The sequence below is a fragment of the Heptranchias perlo genome, chromosome 13 (assembly GCF_035084215.1).
Source record: "Heptranchias perlo isolate sHepPer1 chromosome 13, sHepPer1.hap1, whole genome shotgun sequence".
NCBI classification, from domain to species: Eukaryota; Metazoa; Chordata; class Chondrichthyes; order Hexanchiformes; family Hexanchidae; genus Heptranchias; species Heptranchias perlo.
Window position 1 is genome coordinate 5,296,900 of NC_090337.1, and position 26,016 is coordinate 5,322,915.

The window sequence follows — 26,016 nt, forward strand, 5'->3', positions numbered from 1 at the left end:
GACTCGAAATTGGGAGCCAACAAGTTCCAATCATGGATTATCCACAGCAGTGAACTCACTGCTTTAATGCAACACACTGGTGCCAGTATATCATAGGGAGACCAGTACAGGTGGTCTGTCACTGTATAACACTGGGGTACAGTACTGGGGGGTACAGGTCTGTCACTGTATAACACGGATACAGTACTGGTGGGTACAGGTCTGTCATTGTATAGGGGGTACAGTATTGGTGGGTACAGGTCTGTCACTGTATAACACTGGGGTACAGTACTGGTGGGTACAGGTCTGTCACTGTATAACACTGGGGTACAGTACTGGGGGGTACAGGTCTGTCATTGTATAGGGGGTACAGTATTGGTGGGTACAGGTCTGTCACTGTATAACACTGGGGTACAGTACTGGTGGGTACAGGTCTGTCACTGTATAACACTGGGGTACAGTACTGGGGGGTACAGGTCTGTCACTGTATAACACTGGGGTACAGTACTGGTGGGTACAGGTCTGTCATTGTATAACACTGGGGTACAGTACTGGGGGGTACAGGTCTGTCACTGTCTAATGCTGGGGTACAGTACTGGGGGGTACGGGTCTGTCACTGTATAACGCTGGGATACAGTACTGGTGGGTACAGGTCTGTCTCTGTCTAATGCTGGGGTACAGTACTGGGGGGTACAGGTCTGTCACTGTATAACACGGATACAGTACTGGTGGGTACAGGTCTGTCTCTGTCTAATGCTGGGGTACAGTACTGGGGGGTACAGGTCTGTCTCTAATGCTGGGGTACAGTACTGGGGGGTACAGGTCTGTCACTGTCTAATGCTGGGGTACAGTACTGGGGGGTACGGGTCTGTCACTGTATAACGCTGGGATACAGTACTGGTGGGTACAGGTCTGTCTCTGTATAACACGGATACAGTACTGGTGGGTACAGGTCTGTCGCTGTATAACACTGGGGTACAGTACTGGTGGGTACAGATCTTTCACTGTGTAATATCTGAGATGTGTGCATGGCACCTCACAAGGGCAAGTTAGAAGCCTCGTGCCTAATTTAGTGGATGTTGGGGGTGGGGGTTTGTGCATGAAAGGCAGTACAGTTGGCCCTATATAAAAGAACGCATGACATTTGGAGGCCCTGTGCCTGGTACAAACTCACCCCCCACCCCGCCCCCAGCTGACATTTTTTCTTCTCAGTATCTTGAAAATACCGAGAGTCTTTTATCCACGAGTTTCTGTTGTGGAACATTTTTTCACGATGTGTTTTGAGACGTCACACTCCAAACTGACCGTTTGCACGAGTCGATGTGCAAGCAAGGAGCTCACGCTCAAACCCTTGGACTTGTTGCTCATCTGTTCCCATGGCAATCTTCACCTCCGCCACTCTGTTGCCAAGGCGATCTCAATAATGATACCGTGGCATTTTAGCTTTATTGGATCAGCTGTTGCAGAGTTAACGCTTGAGGATGTTATTTTACCAAAAAAAACACTAAAGCAGAGTTTTTATTTAAATGAAAAATCGAAGGATATTGAAAATTTAAAAATGGTCTTTTTAATTAAACTTCCTACTCCTCCCGTCTCCTGCGTGGAGGAGACGCTGGGCACAAATCTATTCACACCAGCTGCTCTCCAGCAACTAACCCCAGTGACCGTCTGCGAGACCAGACAGTGAGTGTTGGTGCAATTTTCAACTGTGGAAAAGAAAGAATTTGCATTTATATAGCGCCTTTCACGACCTCAGGACGTCCCAAAGCGCTTTACAGCCAATGAAGTACTTTTGAAGTGTAGCCACTGTTGTAATGTAGGAAACACAGCAGCCAATTTGCGCACAGCAAGATCCCACAAACAGCAATGAGATAATGACCAGATCATCTGTTTTTTTTTTAGTGATGTTGGTTGAGGGACTAATATTGGCCCCAGGACACCGGGGAGAACTCCCCTGCTCTTTTTCGAAATAGTGGCCGTGGGATCTTTTACATCCACCTGAGAGGGCGGACAGGGCCTCGGTTTAGCGCCTCATCCGAAAGACGGCACCTCCGACAGTGCAGCGCTCCCTCGGTACTGGCACCGGGAGTGTCTGGCCTGGATTTTGGGGCTCAAATCTCTGGAGTGGGGTTTGAACCCGTGGCATTCTGACCCAGAGGCAAAATTGTTACCCACTGAGCCACAGCTGTTGCAAGATTACTTAAAGTGGGGCAGGAGGCGGGGTGGTGTCACACTGAATTGCCTGATAAAAATTGTTCCACTAATATGGTTTCATACATCTTTCCTTTGGAATAATTTTATTCTGCCGTTTGGCTATTGCCTGGTGTAAAACACATTAAATCCCTTGTCTCTTGACTACCGTAAATATTCTAATAAAGGGCCTCACGAACCTGCAGGGTGGAATATTCATGGAAAGGGAGTTGGGAGTGAATCTTGTCACGGCAGACACTCGGTGCGAATTATCATCAGACTCCCTCTGCAGATTCCCGTGTGAAACCGTACCAAGGATCCCCATCTCTGAGCCGTACAGGCCAGGGTTCCTGGATAGTGGCAGTGTGGCTCAGTGGGTCGCACTCTCTCACCTCTGAATCCGAAGGTTGTGGGTTCAAGTCCCGCTCTGGAGATTCAAGCACAAAAACCCAGGTTGACACCCCCAGTGCGGTGCCGAGGGAGTGCTGCACTGTCGGAGGTGCCGTCTTTCGGATGAGACGTCTGCCCTCTCAGGTGGATGTAAAAGATCCCACAGCCACTATTTTGAAGAAGTGCAGGAGAGTTCTCCCTGGTGTCCTGGGCCAATATTTATCCCTCACCCAACATCAGTTTAAAAAAAACAGATGATCTGGTCATTGTCTCATTGCTGTTTGTGGGATCTTGCTGTGCGCAAATTGGCTGCTGTGTTTCCTACGTTACAACAGTGACTACACTTCAAAAGTACTTAACTGGCTGGAAAGCGCTTTGGGACGTCCTGAGGTGGGGAAAGTTCTCTCTTTCTTGAGTGCTGATGAGGCCCAAGACTCCCCTCCCCCCACCTCTACCCCAGGGCCATGGACGAGAATTATTGGCCGCATTCCTGCCCCTGATCACTATCTAGTAGGCCCCCCCCCGACCCCCTGTCGTGGTTGCCGGGAGAAGGACAGGATCGGACATGGCTTCCCGTGTCTCTCGCGCTCTGACGTTTTGCCAGGGCTCACTGTCAGCCCTTGCCCGCGGTGAATGGTGACATTGTGCGAGGTACCACAGGCCCGTCTGCCTCTGAAGGTGTCAGCGTCTCGCTGGAGCCAGGTATCCCCAGGCGCCGCTCTCCCACGGTGGGCCTCGCGCTGGCGTGGTGAACCAGGAGCGCACGCATCGAGCAGACTATTCGCCCATGGTGGGCCTCGCACTGGCATGGCGACCCCGGAGTGCAGGCATTGAGCGGCCTATTCGCCCTCAGTGGACCTCGCACTGATATCGGCGATCCCGGAGTGCGGGCGTCTAGCAGATATTCGCCCATGGTGGGCCTCGCACTGGCATGGCGACCCCGGAGTGCAGGCATTGAGCGGCCTATTCGCTCTCAGTGGACCTCGCACTGATATCGGCGATCCCGGAGTGCGGGCGTCTAGCAGATATTCGCCCATGGTGGGCCTCGCACTGGCATGGCGACCCCGGAGTGCAGGCATTGAGCGGCCTATTCGCCCTCAGTGGACCTCGCACTGATATCGGCGATCCCGGAGTGCGGGCGTCTAGCGGAATATTAGCCTATGGTGGGCCTTGTGCTGGTGTGGCAATCCAGGAGCACGGATGTCGATTGGACTATTCATCCACGTTGGGCCTCGCGCTGACATGGTGAACCAGAGCGCGAGCGTTGAGTTAGCTATTTGTCGACGATGGGCCTCGCGTGGTGACCCTGGAGCGCGAGCGTTGAGCGGACTATTTGCCCACAGCGGGCCTTGCGTTAACATGGTGACCCCGAAGCCCGAGCGTTGAGCGGGCTATTCGACAGTGGGAGGAGGAACCTGATTCCCAGCGGGAGACCGACGAGAAGCAGGAACTCGAGGCGGGGCAGGGAACTGAGGCCGATTATAGGGGAATAACTGCCCAGCTGTTCAGCAGGGATCAGGAATCGAGCCTGGGGAGCATTCCTGACCTGTGTACCTCAGCACCATGCTATTTATCAACCTAAACCATCGGGCAGAGAGGGACCCCCTTTAAAAGCAAATGTTTTCAGACTGCCTCTTCTCGATTCTACTCCGATCCGATTCCAACTCCACAAGCCTTTAATTACTGTGCTTTTTGTTCCCAGCTCCTCAACAGTAAGAAGCAAACAAGGAGATTCATTCAGATTAAAACGGTAGCCACAATAAGAAGTATTGTGACAGTCTGACCAGAGTCCTAAACAAACCCCCTCGCTGCTGGGCGGCAGGTTCCTCAGATTGCACGGGGAGGCGGGCTTGATCAGTTGGCACACTGGTGCGACTTTTCAATTTCCCACACCCGTCATCCTCTGGCCTCTCTCGCTGGGCATCGGCCAGCTTACCGACCGACCGTGTTCAAACCCCACTTCGGGGACTTGAGCCCCATAATCCAGGCCGACGCTCCCGGTGCCGGTGCTGAGGGAGTGCTGCACTGTCGGAGGTGCCGCCTTTCGAATGAGACATTAAACCGAGGCCCCGTCTGCCCCTCACAGGTGGCCACTGTTTCAAAGAAGAGATGTGGGGGGGTTCTCCCCAGTGCCCTGGTCAATATTTATCCCTCAACTAACATCATTAAAAAACAGAATATCTGGTCATTCGTCTCTTTAGCTGTTCGTGGGATCTTGCTGTGCGCACATTGGATGCCACCCAACCCTCTAAGTTACAACAGTGGCTACACTTCAAAAGTAATTCACTGGCTGTGCAGTGCTCTGGGACATCCTGAGGTAGTGAAAGGCGCAAAAGGCAAGCTCGCTCTTTCTTGTGAATAATTTTGTCCTGCATTGCGGTCTCTATCAATGGCCCCTCGCTGCCCCCTATAGAAAAATACGGGCATCACACGGCATTAGGATTACTTTCAAGCTCCCCTCTCTTGGGCTCCCCCAATGATTCACTGGGTTAATGTAGCTCCCCCCCCCAGTGCGGGATTAACCACGCAGGCCCATGTTTGATATCCGATCTGTGCTGGGTTAGGTGATGTCAGCTGAGGCATTCTAGTTAGCCTCAGTACCGCTGGGTTAGAGAGGCGGAATGTTAGCCGGGGTTCTTGTCCCTCTCCCAATCCTTTCACTCCACCATCGGCGGCCGTGCCTTCAGCTGTCTGGGGCCCTAAGCTCTGGAATTCCCTCCCTAAACCTCTCCCCCTCTCCACCTCTCTCTCTCCTCATTTTAAGACGCTCCTTAAAAGCTACCTCTTTGACCAAGCTTTTGATCACCTGCCCGAATGCCACCTCCTATGGCTCGGTGTCAAGTTTTGTTTGATAATCGTTGCTGTGAGGCGCTTTGGGACGTTTTACCACGTTAAAGGTGCTGTATAAATGCACGTTATTGTTTGAATGAGAATGTGTGGAGCAAGAGTCAGCCAATATTCTCTGCCTGAACATTGTCCAGTGCCGCCCTTAAGTGTGCGTCAAACCAGGGCTGAATCAGGCCAGGCTGTGAGGCCCCCCCCAGTTGGATAGCCTGCCAGCACTCGGTGTCAAGCTTGACGTGGGAGAGGTTGTGCTGAGTGAGAGAAAACAAACAAAGAACTTGCATTTATGTAGCGCCTTTCATGGCTTCAGGCGAATCCAAAGTGCTTTACAGCCAATGAAGTACTTTTGAATAGAGGGGTTCAAAATGATAGTTTTTGACAGAGTAAATAAGGAGAAACTGTTTCCAGGGGCAGGAGGGTCGGTAACCAGAGGACTCAGACTTCAGCTGATTGGCAAAAGAAGCAGAGGCGACACGAGGAAACATTTTTTACGCAGCGAGTTGTTCTGATCTGGAATGCGCTGCCTGAAAGGGCGGTGGAAGCAGATTCAATAATAACTTTCAAAAGTGAATTGGATAAATACTTGAAGGGGAAAAAATTTGCAGGGCTACGGGGGAAAGAGCAGGGGGAGTGGGACTAATTGGGATCGCTCTTTCAAAGAGCCGGCATAGGCATGATGGGCCAAATGGCCTCCTCCTGTGCTGAACCATAATATGATACCATGAAGTGCAGTCACTGTTGTAATGTGGTTCGTAGGGAGTGGAACTAAACCCAGCACCAGGGAATTCTTGGGGAGGCCGTTGAGGTAAAGTGGGTTGGAAAGTTACGGGGAACGAACAAAGGAATGCACCGATTCCCTAAAACTGTGTGGAGCTGACAGATGCAAATATTCTCTCTCATTCCTTCAGCTTCTCTGTGGCAACTCTTGGCTGTGGAAAAGGCTGGAGTTTAGAAGCATTGATTCATGACTTAATTCCCCACCGCAAAGGGACTAATTGGTGTTTAACAGTTGGAGGCAAGGAATAGGATTGACCCCGAGGAACTGCCGGAGCAAATTTCTTTTCTCGATAAACATTAAGAAATAAATAATTGGAGGAAAATGATTCTCTGCAGCCCTATCTCTCTAACCTCTGCAACATCAAATTCTTATCCCCATGTTCGAATCCCTCCATGGCCTCGCCCCCCCCTCCCTATCTCTGTAACCTCCTCCAGCCCTACAACCCTCCGAGATCTCTGCGCTCCTCCAATTCTGGCCCCTTGCTCATCCCCGATTTTTATCTCTCCACCATTGGCGGCCCTGAGCTCTGGAATTCTCTCCCTAAACCTCTCCGCCTCTCTCTCTCCTCCTTTAAGACGCTCCTTAAAACCTACCTCTTTGACCAAGCTTTTGGGCACCTGTCCTACTATCTCCTTTTGTGGTTTGGTGTCAAATTTTGTTCGCTAATCGCTCCTCAGAAGCACCTTGGGATGTTTCACTACATTAAAGGCACAGTATAAAGGCAAGTTGTTGTTTTTGTTGTTGTTGAAAGCCAAGGCTTCTTCGACAGCACCTCCCAAACCCGTGGCCTCTACCAACTAGCAGGACAAGGGCAGCAGGCACATGGGAACGACACCACCTGCACGTTCCCCTCCAAGTCACACACCATCCCGACTTGGAAATATATCGCCGTTCCTTCATCGTCACTGGGTCAAAATCCTGGAACTCCCTTCCTAACAGCACTGTGGGAGAACCTTCACCACACGGACTGCAGCGGTTCAAGAAGGCGGCTCACCACCACCTTCTCGAGGGCAATTAGGGATGGGCAATAAATGCCGGCCTCGCCCAGCGACGTCCACGTCCCATGAACGAATAAAAAAAAAATTGCTAATCAGAGTATTTTGGGCAACAAGATTAATTGAGCCTCAGGACTGTATCCGTTTGTAGCGATTTTGGTCAAGTCTTGGGCCTCTGGCTCCTGCTCTTTGACGATGTAAGACCCGAGAAGACGGCACCTCCAACAGTGCAGCACTCCCTCACTCCTGGCACTGGGAGCGTCTCGGCCTGGATTTTGTGCTCAAGTCTCTGGAGTGGGACTTGAACCCACGACCTTCTGACTCAGAGGCGAGAGAGTGCGATCACTGTATATGTAATATATAATATGTGAGTGTGTGTTCACTGATTGGTGGGAATCTGTCTGATAGTAAAGTTCTGACACTGTTCATTGAGGATTATTCTTCTCTGAATCACATCTCCCTTCGGCTCCCTGGCTTGAGCTCGGCCTAGCTCAGGCTGAGCCAGGAGCCCCTGCAATCAAAAACAAGGCAGTATTGTCTCCGTGACCGTTCCCTGGAGGCCTCTTTTTTTTTTATTTGGCTGAGTTGATTGAAGTGGGGAGGAGGGGGAGGGGGTGGGGTAGGGAGGGAATTCTGCCTCTGCATCTCGGCACCATGGTGTAAGAGGAATGCAGATGTTTAGCTTCTGAATCTATCCAAACAGGGCCGTGTTTGCCAAGTGCTGTGCATATTACTGGCCCTGTCAAGGCCATTCATCTCAGCCTGAGAGAGGAGTCTAATGCCTGGGCCTTGAAGTATTCTGACTGAACGCGCAGTTAACAACCCCCAGCCTTAAGGACCTGGCGCCCATCGTTATGGTTTGCAAACACTCGCTGCGAATCACACGCTCTGCCTCTTAAGAGGAGCTGGGCAGAGTTTTCTGGGAAAGAGTTGGGAACTCAAACTCACTCTATCCAGAGATCTGTCAAAGCCAACTCTCTCTATTGACCATGGAATATCACTCATCTGGCCATTTCAGTCTGGAAACTATGACCTAATTTGGCTCCCTAAAGAGGACCTTGTTTTTCGGTGCTGTTGTTCCCTTAGTTTCCTGCACGCTGCACCCCTCCCCCTTCCCCCCTCCCCCTTCCCCCCTTTCCCCCTTCCCCCCCTCCCCCTTCCCCCCTTCCCCCCTCCCCCATCCCCCCCATCCCCCCCTTCCCCCCATCCCCCCCCCCCCACTGTGCTGCTTGTCCATTGGACACAATTATAGGGAGACTGTCCCAGTCTGTTTCTTGGCAGATGATATCTGGAAAGAGCTTGCATTTATTTAGCACTTTTCACAACCTCAGGACTTCACAGCCAATTAAGTACGTTTATTTGCTGTTATAATTTAGGAAACGTGGCAGCCAACTTGTGCACAGCTAGATCCCACAAAGAGCAATAAGATTAATGACTAGACCACTCCAGAGACTTGAGCACGTAATCCAGGCCGTCACTCCCAGTGCAGTACTGAGGGAGTGCCGCACTGTCGGAGGTTCCGTCTTTCAGATGTGGCCCCGTCTGCCCCTCTCAGGTGGATGTAAAAGATCCCACGGCCGCTATTGGAAGAAGAGCAGGGGAGTTCTCCCCAGTGGTCCTGGGGCCAGTATTTATCCCTCAACCAACATCGCTAAAAAAACAGATTATCTGCTCATTTATTACGTTACTGTTTGTGGGATCTTGCTGTGCGCAAATTAGCTGCTGCGTTTTCCACATTATAACAGCGGCTACACTTCAAAAAGTACTTCATTGGTTGTAAAGTGCTTTAGGATGTCCTGAGGTCGTGAAAGGCATGATATAAATGGAAATGCTTTTTTTCTTCCTCTGCATAGTTTGCCTCAGACTGTGAGTTCGAGTGTGAATTATGCAGAACTGAGGAGGGGGCGGTGGTGATGGTGGAGGGAGGGAGGGAGAGGGAGAGAGAGAGAGGAAGGAAAATTGCATGTGTTCCCTGGCTGTTTGTCAACTATTCCAGTCAAATTTCCTGTTTATACGAAGAACAAGAAAATAGACTCTGGAATAAAAAAAAACAACAGCAAATGACTCAAGTTTTTTTTTTCTTTTGGATATATTCAGAGAACTTTGCCACGTTCAGATAAGAAGGCGAGTGTGCAGAGTTACTAAACTGATATTATTGCCAGCTAAAAGCCATCTGCGAAGGAAAGGAAAAGTATTTTTTTAATTTCAATCCCAAGCAAAGTTATTTTTTTTCATTAAAAGGGCTGGGATTCTGGGTTGAGCTGAGGAGAGCGTCACCCAGTGGCAAATGCTGTAACTGAAGTGGGGGGGGGGGGGTGGGGGGTCCTGCAGCAATTCTCAACGGAATCTGTTAGATGCTTTTTATTAACCCCTGTTGCATTGCGTTCCCCTCGCGTTATATCTGAACTGGCGCTAATACTGGCCTCCTTAGGCAGTGCTGCGGGGTGTGTGGCATGGGTAGCTGCTCCGAACAGGCACGGGTCATAAATTGAATCGGGTTTATGGATATCATCAGCTGGTCTGCATTTTACTTGGAGCTGAGCAAACCAATCGACCCTTGACCCCGTAATACGTTCGTGCACCCAGTTTAATAAAGTAGAACACGTGTACCGCAGCCTCGAATTTAAAATTCTCATCCTCATGTTCGAATCCCTTCGTGGCCTCGCCCCCCTCCCAATCTCTGTAACCTCCTCCAGCCCTGCAACCCTCCGAGATCTCTGCGCTCCTCCAATTCTGGCCTCTTGTGCATCGCCCCGCTCCCTTCGCCCCCACCATTGGCGGCCGTGCCTTCAGCCGCCTAGGTCCTGAGCTCTGGAATTCCCTCCCTAAACCTCTCCGCCTCTCTCTCCTCCTTTAAGACGCTCCTGTCCTAATATCTCCTGATGTGACTCGGTTGCCTGATTTACGCTAATGTTAAGCGCCTTGGGATGTTTTTACCACATTAAAGGCGCTATATAAATGCAGTCGTTGTTGTTGGACAGAGGGAGTGCCGCACTGCCGGATCTTTTGGATGAGACATTAAACCGAGGTTCCCTGATCTCGTGGATGTTACTGGGAGGAGAGCAGGGGGAGTTTGCCCAACCCGCTGTCACACCCTCAAACCACACCGTCAAAAGCATAAACAAACACTGCTCTTTGTGGGATCTTTCTGTGTGCAAAAAAAAATGGCTGCAACAGCCCAGCACCCCCCTTTTCAAGAGTAACTCATCGCACATGAAGCACCTTAGGCTGTTTTTGGGAGACACGATTAAAACCACGGGGGAAAAGAAACAACCGTCCCCCGTGAAACGGAGACGGGATCCAAATTCAGGATTAAAAACCATTTCCAGCTGTTTGCAGAGAGCCCCCCGCTCGCTCTCTCTCTCTCTCTCTCTCCCCCTCCCTCCCACTGGAGTGAGTCACTTGCTTTGGCCAGGATCGAGGCTTAAGGCAGAATTCCGACTGTAAAATGAATTTACTGGATGTCAGTGAGAGATGGCTCAGAAATCGGCAAAGTACTTCTGCACAGCTGGCTCCGCGGAGGGGGGGGGAGGGCGGGGGGATGAATGAGCTTTCCAGCTGCTGCTGCTGTGTGTTGTGCAAGAGAGGTTATTGGCACTGTTTTAATAACAAGAAGCCGAGGGGGAGGGGGAAAGGCTGGTGTTTCCAGTTGCCTGAGCTCTCTCCGTAAAATGTGGAAGAGTCAGTGGAGGTTATAACTCCTCCCCCCCCCGCTGGAGTCTTCCCAGGAATTAAAGATGAATCTCCCGCATTGTCTTGCCAGCAACCAACCCCCCAGCTCCCCGGGGAGAAAAATCAGAGGGCCGTATTCTTCTCTCCTGTAGCTCCAGCCGAACTCTCGAGCAGCAGAGCTCACAGTGCTGCCAGCGTGAATTCGGGCTCTGCCACACGCACCTCTGTCACCAGGAGACGGGTTAGAACCGTTTCCGCATCCCGAGAACAAATACGTTTACAAAAAACAAAGACTTTTCCCTCTTCACGGGCTCAGGCGCACCAGGTATTCCCACGAGTATTGATGATTAAGGGCTGATCTAATTGAGGAGGTGTTTAAAAGATGATTAGGGTAGTTAGAGAGTAACTATTTCCTCTGGTGGGGGGAGTCCAGAACAAGGGGGCGTGAGCTTAAAATTAGAGCCAGGCCGTTCAGGGGTGATGTCAGGAAGCACTTCTTCACACAAAGGGGAGTGGAAATCTGGAACTCTCACCCCCCAAAAAGCTGTCGAGGCTGGGGGTCAATTGGAAAATTTCAAAACTGAGATTGATCGATTTTTATTAGAAAAGGGTATTAAGAGATACGGAATCAAGGTGGGTAGATGGGGTTAAGATACAGATCAGGCATGATCTAATTGAATGATGGAACAGGCTCGAGGGGCTGAATGGCCTCCTTCTGTTCCTATTATGCATTTTAGGAGGAAGAATGAGGAGAGGCAATATAAACTAAATGGTACAATGTTAATGTGGGTGCAGGAACAGAGAGACCTGGGGGTGTATGTACACAAATCTTTGAAGGTGGCAGGACAAGTTGAGAAGGCTGTTAAAAAAACATATGGGATCCTGGGCTTTATTAATGGAGGCGTAGAGTACAAAAATAAGGAAGTTATGCTAAACCTTTATAAAACACTGGTTAAGCCCAGGCTGGAGTATTGTGGCCAATTCTGGGCACCACACTTTAGGAAGGATGTCAAGGCCTTAGAGAGGGTGCAGAGGAGATTTACTCGAATGGTACCAGGGATGAGGGACTTCAGTTATGTGGAGAGACTGGAGAAGCTGGGATTGTTCTCCTTAGAGCAGAGAAGGTTAAGAGGAGATTTGATCGAGGTGTTCAAAATCATGATGAGTTTTGTTAGGGTAAATGCGGAGAAACTGTTTCCAGCGGCAGGAGGGTCGGTAACCAGAGGACACAGATTTAAGATAATTGGCAAAAGAACCAGAGGGGGAGATGAGGAGACATTTCTTTTACTCAGCGAGTTGTTACGATCTGGAATGCGCTGCCTGAAAGGGCGGTGGAAGCAGATTCAATAGTAACTTTCAAAAGGGAATTGGATAAATACTTAAAAAAGAAAAATTTGTCGGACTATGGGAAAAGAGCAGGAGAGTGGGACTGATTGGATAGCTCTTTCAAAGAGCTGGCACAGGCACGATGGGCCGAATGGCCTCCTTCTGTGCGGTATCATTCCATGAATTACAATGTCACCCTTACTCTGAGATCAGCCCAGGACCTAGGATCAAACCTGGGACCTCAATAAACAGCTGAGCTCAGCACTGGGCAGTGCATTCACCCTCTGAGCATTTTGGGGTGCTCAGCACTGACCCTATAACAGTGGATTTGATGAGGAGTCTCAGTGCACCATGAGAGGGTCTACTTCATGTGTCAGTTTGGCTCAGCGGGTAACTCTCGCGTCTCCGAGTCAGAAGTTGGTGGGTCAGCACTTAATCCAGGCTGACACTCCCAGTCCAGTACTGAGGGAGTGCTGCACTGTCGGAGGTGCTGTCTTCCGGTTGAAACATTAAACCGAAGCCCCGTCTGCCCTCTCAGGCGGAAGCAAAATATCTCATGGCCACTATTTTGATGAGAAGCAGCGGAGTTCTCCCCGGTGTCCTGGGCCAATATTTATCCCTCAACCGACTAAGAAGCAGATTATGTGGTCATTATCACCTTGCTGTTTGTGGGATCTTGCTGTGCGCAAATTGGCTGCTGCGTTTCCTACATTACAACAGTGACCACACTTTCAAAAGTAATTCATTGTCTTTAAAGCACTTTCGGTTGTCCTGAGGCCATGAAAGGTGGTAAAGAAATGGAACTTCTTTCTCTCTCTTTCTTTCTTTCCTACTTTCTCTTCTTCCGTCTCTTTTTCACAGATCGGTCTCGGCCATCCATCTTCTCCCTCAAATCCCTTTCTCTTTGGAAGCCCATCCAGTTGTTCTCCTTGAACCCAGCTCAATAGCCCCTTTGGCTCCTCCTCCTCCTCCTCCTCCTCCTCCTCCTCCTCCTCCTCGACTCCCAACCCTTGTGAAAGAGGTCACTGCACTGCGGAAAGGTCATCGTGTCACCAGGGCATGACATCACGCTGTTACCCCCGGCCCCCCCGTCACTGATTGGCTCTCGGCTCTCTCTTGAGAACGAGAACCCAATACTGGGGGAGGGATGGACAAGAGTCCCCTCCCTCCAGACTCCCCTCCGCACGCCCCCCTCCCCTCCTCATACCCCCCCTCCCCTCCTCATACCCCCCTCCCCTCCTCATACCCCCCTCCCCTCCTCATACCCCCCCTCCCCTCCGCACACCCCCCTCCCCTCCTCATACCCCCCTCCCCTCCGCACACCCCTCTCCCCTCCGCACACCCCTCTCCCCTCCGCACACCCCTCTCCCCTCCGCACACCCCTCTCCCCTCCGCACATCCCTCTCCCCTCCGCACACCCACCTCCCCTCCTCATACCCCCCTCCCCTCCGCACACCCCCCTCCCCTCCTCATACCCCCCCTCCCCTCCGCACACCCCCCTCCCCTCCGCACACCCCCCTCCCCTCCGCACACCCCCCTCCCCTCCTCATACCCCCCCTCCCCTCCGCACACCCCCCTCCCCTCCTCATACCCCCCTCCCCTCCGCACACCCCCCTCCCCTCCTCATACCCCCCTCCCCTCCGCACACCCCTCTCCCCTCCTCATACCCCCCCTCCCCTCCGCACACCCCTCTCCCCTCCGCACACCCCTCTCCCCTCCGCACACCCCTATCCCCTCCGCACACCCACCTCCCCTCCTCATACCCCCCCTCCCCTCCGCACACCCCCCTCCCCTCCGCACACCCCCCTCCCCTCCGCACACCCCCCTCCCCTCCTCATACCCCCCTCCCCTCCGCAGACCCCACCTCCCCTCCGTACACCCCCCTCCCTCCAGACTCCCCTCCGCACACCCACCTCCCCTCCTCATACCCCCCTCCCCTCCGCACACCCCCCTCCCCTCCGCACACCCCCCTCCCTCCAGACTCCCCTTCGTACACCCTCCTCCCTCCACCAACCCCTCCTTCCAGACTCCCCTCTCCAGACTCCCCTGCACACCCCTCTCCCTCCACACACTCCCCTCTGCTTCCACACACTCCCCTCTGCTTCCACACACTCCCCTCTCCCTCCACACACTCCCCACTGCTTCCACACACTCCCCTCTCCCTCCGCACACTCCCCTCTCCCTCCGCACACTCCCCTCTCCCTCCGCACACTCCCCTCTCCCTCCGCACACTCCCCTCTCCCTCCGCACACTCCCCTCTCCCTCCGCACACTCCCCTCTCCCTCCGCACACTCCCCTCTCCCTCCGCACACTCCCCCCTCCCTCCGCACACTCCCCCCTCCCTCCGCACACTCCCCTCTCCCTCCGCACACTCCCCTCTCCCTCCGCACACTCCCCTCTCCCTCCGCACACTCCCCTCTCCCTCCGCACACTCCCCTCTCCCTCCGCACACTCTCCTCTCCCTCCGCACACTCCCCTCTCCCTCCGCACACTCCCCTCTCCCTCCGCACACTCCCCTCTCCTTCGCACATCTCCTCTCCCTTCGCACATCTCCTCTCCCTCCGCACATCCCCTCTCCCTCCGCACATCCCCTCTCCCTCCGCACATCCCCTCTCCCTCCGCACATCCCCTCTCCCTCCGCACATCCCCTCTCCCTCCGCACATCCCCTCTCCCTCCGCACATCCCCCCTCCCTCCGCTTTCCCCTCCCTCCGCTTTCCCCTCCCTCCGCTTTCCCCTCCCTCCGCTTTCCCCTCCCTCCGCCTCCCCCTCCCTCCACACCCCTCTCCCAGCAGGACAGAATTGTAATATTTGACCAATCAAACATGGCTATCTGGCCAAGGTGACCATGGACTGCAGACCCCCAGTGAGAGATCAGCTGGGGGGACAAAGGAAAAGTATTTGCAATTTAATCATTCCATTCTGGTTTGCTCCATTCCAAGGCGATTCTCAGATTTTATCGCCTCGTGTGAAGTGTTGTCCTTTCTCTCCCTTTCCTGACCTCATGTAACGTGTGTTTTTTGGTTGGCAGGGCCTGCAGAAGTGCCCATGATATCCCCGAATGGGTCCATTCCCCCCATTCACGTTCCGCCAGGTTACATCTCCCAGGTAAGAGGTCGCAAGCTAAACCGTTTGTTCACCTGTTTCAATCTCCGAGGTCAGGTTCAGGGAGTGAGGGAGGGTGGGGAGAATCAGCCAAGGAGCCCCCTGGCCCCCCCCCCCCACCCCACCACCCCACCAACTCCACCTCACCTCTTGATTGATATCCACTGACATGCCAGTCGATCAGGTCCAGCAACGAAGCCCCCCACGTTTGAATAGCTGGCTCACACTCCTTCGAGGCTCAGACATTCCACAGTGATAGCTACAGACTGAGATGGTTAAATGGGTGGGGAGAGTCCATGATAGGGTAGAGTGTCCATGGGCTGTGGAAGGAGATTAAATGGTTGGGGTGGAGTCTATGATTGGATAGAGGCATAATTTCATTTTATGTAGCTTTCTTCGTAATTAAAATAAGCCAAGACCCAATGGGCAGGATATGGATTAGCTCCCAGTTTAAGAAAACAATCATGACCTCTCTTTGAACTCAGGATGTAGGGGAGCGTGTGTGGTGGGGGTCAGATGGCTTTACTTGTGTAGCTTTGCATGTGTTGCTGGAATTGATAATAAACCTGTTTAACTCCAGAAAGGATACATGGCGACCATATGTGTTTTATGCAGAGTGTTCTGATCCATTTCCCACTTGTCCGTGTTTGATGTTTGAAAAGAGGACAGTAATGGAGGGAGAAAGGGGGGAGTAACAAACCGGAAGAAGGAAGGAGAGTAACAGCGAGAAAGGGGGCATAGCAGAGAAAGGGGGAGTAACAGAGAGAATGGGGCGAGTAACAGAGCGAAAGGGGGGGACTTACAGAGAAAGGGGAGAGTAGCAGAGAGAAAGGGGAAAGCAGCAAACTGAAAGGAAGGGGAGCAGAACTGAGAGAAAGGGGGAGAGTAACAGAGCGAGAAACACCCAAAAAGATTGGGGAAAGTGAGAGAGAGAAAGGGGAGAGTAACAGAAAGAAAAGTCCACAAAATGAAAGGAAAAGAGTAAGAGCGAAAGGGACAGAGTAACAGGAGTGAGGGGAGAGTAACACGGAGAGAGGGGGGAAGAGAAACTCGGAGTGAGAGAGAGGTCGGGGAGAGAAACGGTGTGAGAGAGCGAGGGGAGAGTAACAGAGAGAGAGAGAGAGAAAGAGAGCGGGGAGAGTAACAGAGAGAGAGAGAAAGAGAGCGGGGAGAGTAACAGAGAGTGGGGAGAGAGGAGAGTAACAGTGAGAGACAAACACACTGAAAGGGGGATTTTGACAGTGGGTGAGATTCCTGTCGGACTCGGCTATTTTAACTGGGCCCCAGCGGAGAGCTCAGGACAATAGACGGTGGGAAGGATGAAGAGTCTCTCCGGGTGAGCGAAAAACTTTCCTTTGCGGGGCCAGGAGGAGCTGTCCCCCTCCCCCTTCCCTCCCCTCCCATGAGACCCCCTGCTCTCCCGAAATCCCCTGCCCGCCAGCAACCTGGAAGCCCCGGGTGGGAAGTGGGGCTTGGGAGTTAAAATACTCCCAGCCTGAAACAGGCCAGCGAGTGGATTTGGCGCCTGAGCCCATCCCTCACCAACTGAACTCCACTCAGGTTTAAAATCGACCCCACAATCCAGGCCGACATTCCAGAGCATGGTGAAGAGGCTGAGATGTCAAACCGAGCTCCTGCCAACCTTCTCGGGTCGGTGTAAAAATTCCCGGAGAGCTATTTGAGGGGACAGGAGTTCTCCCCGGTGTCCTGGGCCAACATTCATCCCTCAACCAACATCACCAAAAACAGATGATCTGATCATTGGTTTGTTCCGGGACTTTGCTGTGTGTATTCGAAGAAAGAATGACCTTCATGATCTCAGGAGGTCCCAAAGCGCTTTACAGCCAATGATGTACTTTTAAAGTGTAATCACTGTTGTCATGTAGGAAACGTGGCAGCCAATGTTTGCACAGCAAGATCCCACAAACAGCAATGTGATAAATCTGTTTCAGTGATGTTGGTCGAGGGATAAATATTGGCCAAGACGCTGAGGAGAACTCCCCTGCTCTTCTACAAAATAGTGGCCGTGGGATCTTTTAGGTCAGATGGGGCCTTGGTTTAACGTCTCATCCAAAAGACGGCAACCCCCGGCAGTGCAGCACTCCCTCTGTACTGGCACTGGGAGTGTCAGTCTGGATTAGGGGGCCCAAATTTCTGGAGTGGGGACTGCAATCTTCTGACACCAAGGCAAGACTGCTCCCCAGGGAGTCGCAGCTGACACCATGGTTTGTCTCTATATTGGGGGGTGCTGTTTGCCGACAGAACAACACTGTTGGATTGTGAAGCAGGCTTGAGACATCCTGAGGTGGTATAGAAACTTCCTTCAGGAGAAGCAGGGTGAGAATTGGCGGGGGAAAGCCCTAATTCCATCAGTTCCATGCTAGGCGATATTATGAGGCACAATGTAATTTCCTTCTCTCTCCTTTCCAACAACAGGTCATCGAGGATAACACGGGGGTCCGCAGGGTGGTGGTGACTCCCCAGTCTCCGGAATGCTTCCCGCCCAGCTACCCATCGGCCATCTCTCCGACCCACCACCTGCCTCCGTACGTCACGCACCACCCTCATCTCATCCCTCACTCGCATGCAGCTTACTATCCTCCAGTCACCGGGCCAGGAGAAATACCTCCTCAGTTCTTTCAACACCACCTCCCGCCCACAATATACGGGGAGCAAGGTAATTATTGAGCGCGCGTACACAAGTCTTCAGCAATGACAGGACAACTTTGGATAAATAATTGAAAAATTGCAGGGCTACTGGGGAAAGTGGGACTAATTGGACAGCTCTTTCAAAGAGCCGGCACAGGCACAATGGGCCGAATGGCCTCCTTATGTGCTGTACGATTCTGTGATCTGTGTCACCCTCGTCCTGCTTGTGTAGATATCAAGGTTCATACTTGAACTCATTTATTCCTCCTTACCGTACCTCTGTCGTTCCCTTCCTCCCACAATCTGTAGGGCTTCTTTATTTGGTTATCGAACAATTTTTAACTCGGGCTGGGTTTTGGGTGGGTGGTGAGGCGAGTTAGAAACTTACCCACCGCTCCGGAAATTAGGACCCAGGCTATTTTAACTCCAGGGCCTCGTTGATCTCCCGCTGGTCAAGAGCGGGCGGACAACCAGGTGGCCCGAGTCCGCCCAGCAACATCTGGATCAGCCTCAGCGGGCCCATCCAGCAGGGACTCGCCCTCGGGGAAAGGGGAGGGGGATGTCCGTGACGTGGGGGGGGGGGAGGCTCGTGCTCTCGACGTGGGGCCCGGAGGAGCACTCCTAGGACTGGGCTAGATCATGAGTTGGGGGAGGGGGAGGCCGGGGGAAGGGGAGGGTTGAGGGGGGGACCCAGAGTGGTAGAGACCTCGAGCGGGAGAGGGAGAGGGAAGGGACATCGAGCGGGGGAGGTGGAGGGACCCTGAGTGGGGGAGGGGGAGACCAGGGGAGGGGGAGGGAAGAGACCAGAGAGGGAGAATAACAATCAACAGTCAGAAGTGCATGATTAGACTTAATAAATTGTAGTAAAGTTGACCTTAATGCCTAATGCTGGTTCCACACTCTGCTCCCTCATCTACATCAGGTGCATTGAGTTCAGTCAGTACCTCTCTCCCCCCCCCCACATCACTCAGAGTTTGGACAATAACGCTTCCCTTAAAGATTATTATTTGGTAAGAAATGGGTGTTGGAGGGAAATCCATGGGGATCACACCCAACCGAGGCTGATCAATATCCATTTTCATCACCGCGGCCAGCGTGTCTTGTAACCATGAAGTGGCTTCATGGTGGGTGCTTATTTGTCCAACAAATACGAGATCTTCGATGTAATTTCCAGAGCCGGATGTCAAATCAGTCCCTTTCCCTGAAGGGGATCTCACTGATGTCCTTTAGGGAAGGAAACCTGTCGTCCTTACCTGGTCCGGGCCGACTGTCGTCCTTACCTGGTCTGGGCCGACTGTCGTCCTTACCTGGTCCGGGTCGACTGTCGTCCTTACCTGGTCCAGGCCGACTGTCGTCCTTACCTGGTCTGGGCCGACTGTCGTCCTTACCTGGTCTGGGCCTACTGTCGTCCTTACCTGGTCTGGGCCGACTGTCGTCCTTACCTGGTCTGGGCCCATATAACCCAGTGTATCTTCCAAGGGAGTGGCTCGCCCTGTTACAAATCAGAACAGCATTTGGTCCAGGAGCTGCCTCACTGCTTTTCTGCAAATTTACTCTCACAATCCTTATAAAAATCAGAAGGGGAAAGCTGTTGATGTTGAATATACACAGAAAGCCCTCTCCCACTCTCTAATCAAAAATAGATTATTGACAGGAGACAGGATGCTTGTAGAATTAAAATAACTTCAGTAATAATGCTTTAAAACAGCAAGCCAGATATTTCATCCTGCAAATAAACTCTGATTAACCTCACTCTGCGCTGTTCCCTCGCCTGCACCATCAGAGGTGCCGTCTTTTGGATGAGCCGTTAAACCGAGGCCCCGTCTGCCCTCTTGCGTGGGCGTAAAAGATCCCGCGGCCGCTATTTCGAAGAAGAGCAGAGGAGTTCTCCCCAGTGTGTGTTTCCAGCCCAACCAGGAAGGAAACGGTGCTGGATCTGGTTCTGGGGAATGAAGTGGGGCAAATGGAGCTTGTTTCAGTGGGGGGAGCATTTGGGGAACAGTGATCATAATATTATTAGGTTTAGAATAGTTATGGAAAAGAACAAGGAACAATCAAATGTGAAAATGCTTAACTGGAGGAGGGCTAATTTCATTGAGTTAAAAAGGGATCTTGCCCTGGTGGATTGAAATCAAAAATTAGTAGGCAAAACAGTAATTGAACAATGGGAGGCCTTCAATGAGGAGTTGGTTTGGGTACAGAGTAGTCACGAGGGAAAGGAAGGGCATCAAAAGCTAGAGTTCCCTGGCTGACTAAAGGTATAGAGATTAAAATGAAACAGGAAAAGGCTTATGACAAATGTAAGGTTCTTAATACAGTACAGAACCAGTTTGAATACGGAAAGTACAGAGGAGATCTAAAAAAGGGAATGAGGGGCAAAGAGAGAGTATGAGAATAGATTAGCGGCTAACATAAAAGGGAACACAAAAGTCTTTTATAAACATATAAATAGTAAAGGGTGGCCAAAGGAAGGGTGGGGCCGATTAGGGACAAAAAAGATCTTCTTGTGGAGGCAGAGGGTACGACTGAGGTACTAAATGAACACTTCGCATCAGTCTTCACTAGAGAAGAGAATGCTGCCAATGTAGCAGTAAAGGAGGAGGTAGTAGTGATAATGGTTAGGATAAAAATTGATAAAGAGGAGGTACTTAAAAGATTGGCAGTACTCAAAGTCGAAAAGTCACCTGGTCCAGATGGGATCATCCTAGGTTACTGAGGGAAGTAAGGGTGGAAATTGCAGAGCCTCTGGCCACAATCTTCCATAAGAACATACGAAATAGGAGCAGGAGTAGGCCATAAGGCCCCTCGAGCCTGCTCCGCCATTCAATCAGATCATGGCTGATCTTCGACCTCAACTCCACTTTCCCGCCCGATCCCCATATCCCTTGATTCCCTGAGAGTCCAAAAATCTATCAATCTCATTCTTGAATATATTCAATGACTGAGCATCCACAGCCCTCTGGGGTAGAGAATTCCAAAGATTCACAATTCTTTGAGTGAAGAAATTTCTCCTCATCTCAGTCCTAAATCGCCCACCCCTTATCCTGAGACTATGCCCCTTAGTTGTAGACTCTCCAGTCAGGGGAAACAATCTCTCAGCATCTACCCTGTCAAACCCTCTCAGAATCTTATATGTTTCAATGAGATCACCTCTCATTCTTCTAAACTCCAGAGAGTATAGGCCCATTCTACTCAATCTCTCCTCATAGGACAACCCTCTCATCCCAGGAATCAATTTAGTGAACCTTCATTGCACCGCCTCTAAGGCAAGTATATCCTTCCTTAGGTAAAGAGACCAAAACTGTACACAGTACTCCAAGTGTGGTCTCACCAAATCCCTGTGTAACTGCAATAAGACTTCCTTACTCTTGTATTCCAACCCCTCTTGCAATAAAGGCTGACATACCATTTGCCTGCATGTTAACTTTGTGTTTTGTGTACAAGGACACCCAAATCCCTCTGATCACCAACATTTAATAGTTTTTCGCCATTTAAAATTATTCTGTTTTTCTAAGGAATTTTGGAAGATCACAACCTGCCAACCTGAAAATGACCCGTTTATTTCTACTCTCTGTTTTCTGTCCATTAACCAATCCTCTATCCAAGCTAATATATTACCCCCAACCCCATGAGCCCTTATCTTGTGTAACAACCTTTTATGTGGCACTTTATCGAGTGCCTTTTGAAAATCCAAATATACGACATCCACTGGTTCTCCTTTATCTACCCTGCTAATTACATCCTCAAGAAACTCTAATAGATTTGTCAAACACAATTTCCCTTTCATAAAACCGTGTTGACTCTGCCTAATCATATTATGATTTTCTAAATGCTCTGTTACCACTTCCTTAATAATGGATTCCAGCATTTTCCCGATGACTGATGTCAGGCTAACTGGCCTGTAGTCTCTTTTCTCTTTTCTCTGTTTTCTCTTTCCCTCCTTTCTTGAATGGCAGTGTTACATTTGCTACCTTCCAATCCACTGGGACCGTTCCAGAATCTAAGCAATTTTGGAAGATCACAACCAATGCATCCACTATCTCTGCAGCCACCTCTTTTAGAACCCTAGGATGTAGGCCATCAGGTCCAGGGGATTTATTGGCTTTTAGTCCCATTAATTTCTCCAGTACTTTTTCTTTACTAATATTAATTACTTTAAGTTCCTAATTCTCATTAGACCCCTGGTTCCCCATTATTTCTGGTATGCTTTTTGTGTCTTCGATTGTGAAGACAGATATAAAATATTTGTTTAACGTCTTCTTAGATACGGGGGTGGTGCCGGAGGACTGGAGGATTGCAAATGTCACACCCCTGTTCAAAAAAGGGGAGAGGGATAAACCCGACAATTACAGGCCAGTCACTAATCCGAGACAAAATTAATTGGCACTTGGAAAAGTACAGGCTAATAAATGAAAGTCAGCATGGATTTGTTAGAGGAAAATCATGTTTGACTAATTTGATTGAGTTCTTTGATGAACTAACGGAGAGGGCTGATGAGGGGAGTGCGGTTGATGTTGTGTTTATGGACTTTCAAAAGGAATTTGATAAAGTGACATGTAATAGACTCGTTAGCAAAATTAAAGCCCATGGGACTAAAGGGACAGTGGCAGCATGGATACAAAATTGGCTAAGGGACAGAAAGCAGAGAGTAGTGGTGAACGGTTGTTTTTCAGACTGGAGGGAAGTATACAGTGGTGTTCCCAGGGGTCAGTATTAGGACCACTGCTCTTTTTGATACACATTAATGACCTGGACTTGGGTATAGAGGGTATAATTTCAAAGTTTGCAGATGACCCGAAACTCGGAAATGTAGCAAACAATGTGGAGGATAGTAACAGATTTCAGGAGGACAGAGACAGACTGGTGAAATGGGCAGACACATGGCAGATTAAATTTAACGCAGAGAAGTGTGAAGTGATGCATTTTGGTAGAAAGAATGAGGAGAGGCAATATAAACTAAATGGTACAATTTTAAAGAGAGTGCAGGAACAGAGAGACCTGGGGGTGTATGTAAACAAATCTTTGAAGGTGGCAGGACAAGTTGAGAAGGTGTTAAAAAAGCATATGGGATCCTGGGCTTTATTAATAGAGGCATAGAGTACAAAAGCAAGGAAGTTATGCTAAACCTTTATAAAACACTGGTTAGGCCTCAGCTTGAGAATTGTGTCCAATTCTGGGCACTGCACTTTAGGAAGGATGTCAAGGCCTTAGAGAGGGTGCAGAGGAGATTTACTCGAATGGTGCCAGGGATGAGGGACTTCAGTTATGGGGAGAGACTGGAGAAGCTGGGATTGTTCTCCTTAGAACAGAGAAGGTTAAGGGGAGATTTGATAGAGGTGTTCAAAATCATGAAGGGTTTTGACAGAGTAAATAAGGAAAAACTGTTTCCATTGGCAGAAGGGTCGGTAACCAGAGGACACAGATTTAAGGTGATTGGCAAAAGAACCAGAGGCAACACGAGGAAACATATTTTTACGCAGCGAGTTGTTCTGATCTGGAATTCACTGCCTGAAAGGGCGGTGGAAGCAGACTCAATAATAACTTTCAAAAGGAAATTGGGTAAATACTTGAAGGGAAAAAATTTACAGGGAGATGGGGAAAGAGCAGGGGAAATGGGACTAATTGGAGAGCTCTTTGAAAGAGCCAGCACAGGCAAGATGGGCCGAATGGCTTCCTGCACTGCTGTACCTTCTGTGATACTATGATATATGTGTCATGGCCAATATTTTTCCCGCAATCAATATCACTAAAATTGATGATCAGGTCATTATCACATTGCTGTTTGTGGGATCTTGCTGTGCGCAAATTGGCTGCCGCGTTTCCTACATTACAACAGTGATGACTCTTCAAAAAGTACTTCATTGGCTGTAAAGCGCTTTAGGACGTCCTGAGGTCATGAAACACACTTTATAAATGCGAGTTCTTTCTTTCTCTTTCTTTTTCTCTGTTTCTCTCTTTTTCTTTCTCCTTTCTCTTCCTCTCTTTTGAAGGGATTTAAGGCTGTTTCTTTTCTTTAACAGAATTCATACCTCTGTACGGGATGTCCAGTTACATTACAAGAGAAGACCAGTACAGCAACACGACCGACTGCACAAAAAGCTGAAGATCGACCGACAGAACAGGCTAAACAGCCCCCCTCCTCCATTTACAAGAACCACATGAGCTCCTGCACGACGATATACAACGGCTACGGGAAGGGGCCGTGTGTGGCGGGGGTGGGCGGAGGAGGGGGAGGAGGGACGGGCATCAAGAAGACTGAAAGGAGGGCGAGGAGCAGCCCTAGGATGAACGAGCAGGACATTCAAGGTAAGGAAGAATATCCCTCCGTCACCATCGGTGTTACTGTTTTTTCAAAGTGGTCTGTGCTGGATCCCAGGTGGACAATCGGTGTCCCATGTTGGGTGTAGACAGGGTCAGGATCGGCTGTGATACCGAGTACTTACTAGGGTCTTTCAGTACAGATATAGAGAGAGAGAGGGAGAGGGAGACAGAGGTACAGACAGAGAGAGAGCGAGAGGGGGGACATAGAGAAAGGGAGAGGGGGCAAAACTTGACCTCCTCTTGGGAAATAAGGAAGGGCAGGTGACAGAAGTGTTAGTGAGGGATCACTTTGGACCAGTGATCATAATTCCATTAGTTTTAAGATAGCTATGGAGAATGATAGGTCTGGCCCAAAAGTTAAAATTCTAAAATTGGGGAAAGGCCAATTTTGATGGTATTAGACAGGAACTTTCAGAAGTTGATTGGGAGAGTCTGTTGGCAGGCAAAGGGGCATCTGGTAAGTGGGAGGCTTTCAAAAGTGTGTTAACCAGGGTTCAGGGTAAGCACATTCCTTACAAAGTGAAGGGCAAGGCTGGTAGAAGGAGTGAACCTTGGATGACTCGGGAGATTGAGGCCCTCGTCAAAAAGAAGAAGGAGGCATATGACATGCATAGGCAGCTGGGATCAAGTGGATCCCTTGAACAGTATAGAGATTGCCGGAGTAGAGTTAAGAGAGAAATCAGGAGGGCAAAAAGGGGACATGAGATTGCTTTGGCAGATAAGGCAAAGGAGAATCCAAAGAGCTTCTACAAATACATAAAGGGCAAAAGAGTAACTAGGGAGAGAGTAGGGCCTCTTAAGGATCAACAAGGTCATCCATGTGCGGAACCACAAGAGATGGGTGAGATCCTGAATGAATATTTCACATCGGTATTTACGGTTGAGAAAGGCATGGATGTTAGGGAACTTGGGGAAATAAATAGTGATGTCTTGAGGAGTCTACATATTACAGAGAGGAGGTGCTGGAAGTCTTAACGCGCATCAAGGTAGATAAATCTCCGGGACCTGATGAAATGTATCCCAAGACATTATGGGAGGTTAGGGAGGAAATTGCGGGTCCCCCAGCAGAGATATTTGAATCATCCACCGCTACAGGTGAGGTGCCTGAAGATTGGAGGGTAGCAAATGTTGTGCCTTTGTTTAAGAAGAGCGGCAGGGAAAAGCCTGGGAACTACAGACCAGTGAGCCTGACATCTGTAGTGGGTAAGTTGTTAGAGGGTATTCTGAGAGACAGGATCTACAGGCATTTGGAGAGGCAGGGACTGATTAGGAACAGTCAGCATGGTTTTGTGAGAGAAAAATCATGTCTCACGAATTTGATTGAGTTTTTTGAAGGGTAACCAAGAAGATAGATGAGGGCTGTGCAGTAGACGTGGTCTACATGGACTTTAGCAAAGCCTTTGACAAGGTACCGCATGGTAGGTTGTTACATAAGGTTAAATCTCACGGGATCCAAGGTGAGGTAGCCAATTGGATACAAAATTGGCTTGACGACAGAAGACAGAGGGTGGTTGTAGAGGGTTGTTTTTCAAACTGGAGGCCTGTGACCAGCGGTGTGCCTCAGGGATCGGTGCTGGGTCCGCTGTTATTTGTTATTTATATTAATGATTTGGATGAGAATTTAGGAGGCATGGTTAGTAAGTTTGCAGATGACACCAAGATTGGTGGCATTGTGGACAGTGAAGAAGGTTATCTAGGATTGCAACGGGATCTTGATAAATTGGACCAGTGGGCCGATGAATGGCAGATGGAGTTTAATTTAGATAAA

The 26,016-nt window shown here is 50.3% G+C and overlaps 1 protein-coding gene across 1 annotated transcript in view; it reads left to right on the forward strand.

The window, feature by feature from the left end:
- LOC137331233 (fibronectin type III domain-containing protein 3B-like) overlaps nt 1–26,016 on the forward strand; it is a 303,695-nt gene that overhangs the window by 147,502 nt on the left and 130,177 nt on the right. The window contains 5 exon segments of the mRNA XM_067994877.1: nt 15,205–15,281; nt 17,715–17,955; nt 23,948–24,012; nt 24,015–24,054; nt 24,057–24,233. Coding sequence (XP_067850978.1) covers nt 15,205–15,281; nt 17,715–17,955; nt 23,948–24,012; nt 24,015–24,054; nt 24,057–24,233 — 600 coding nt within the window.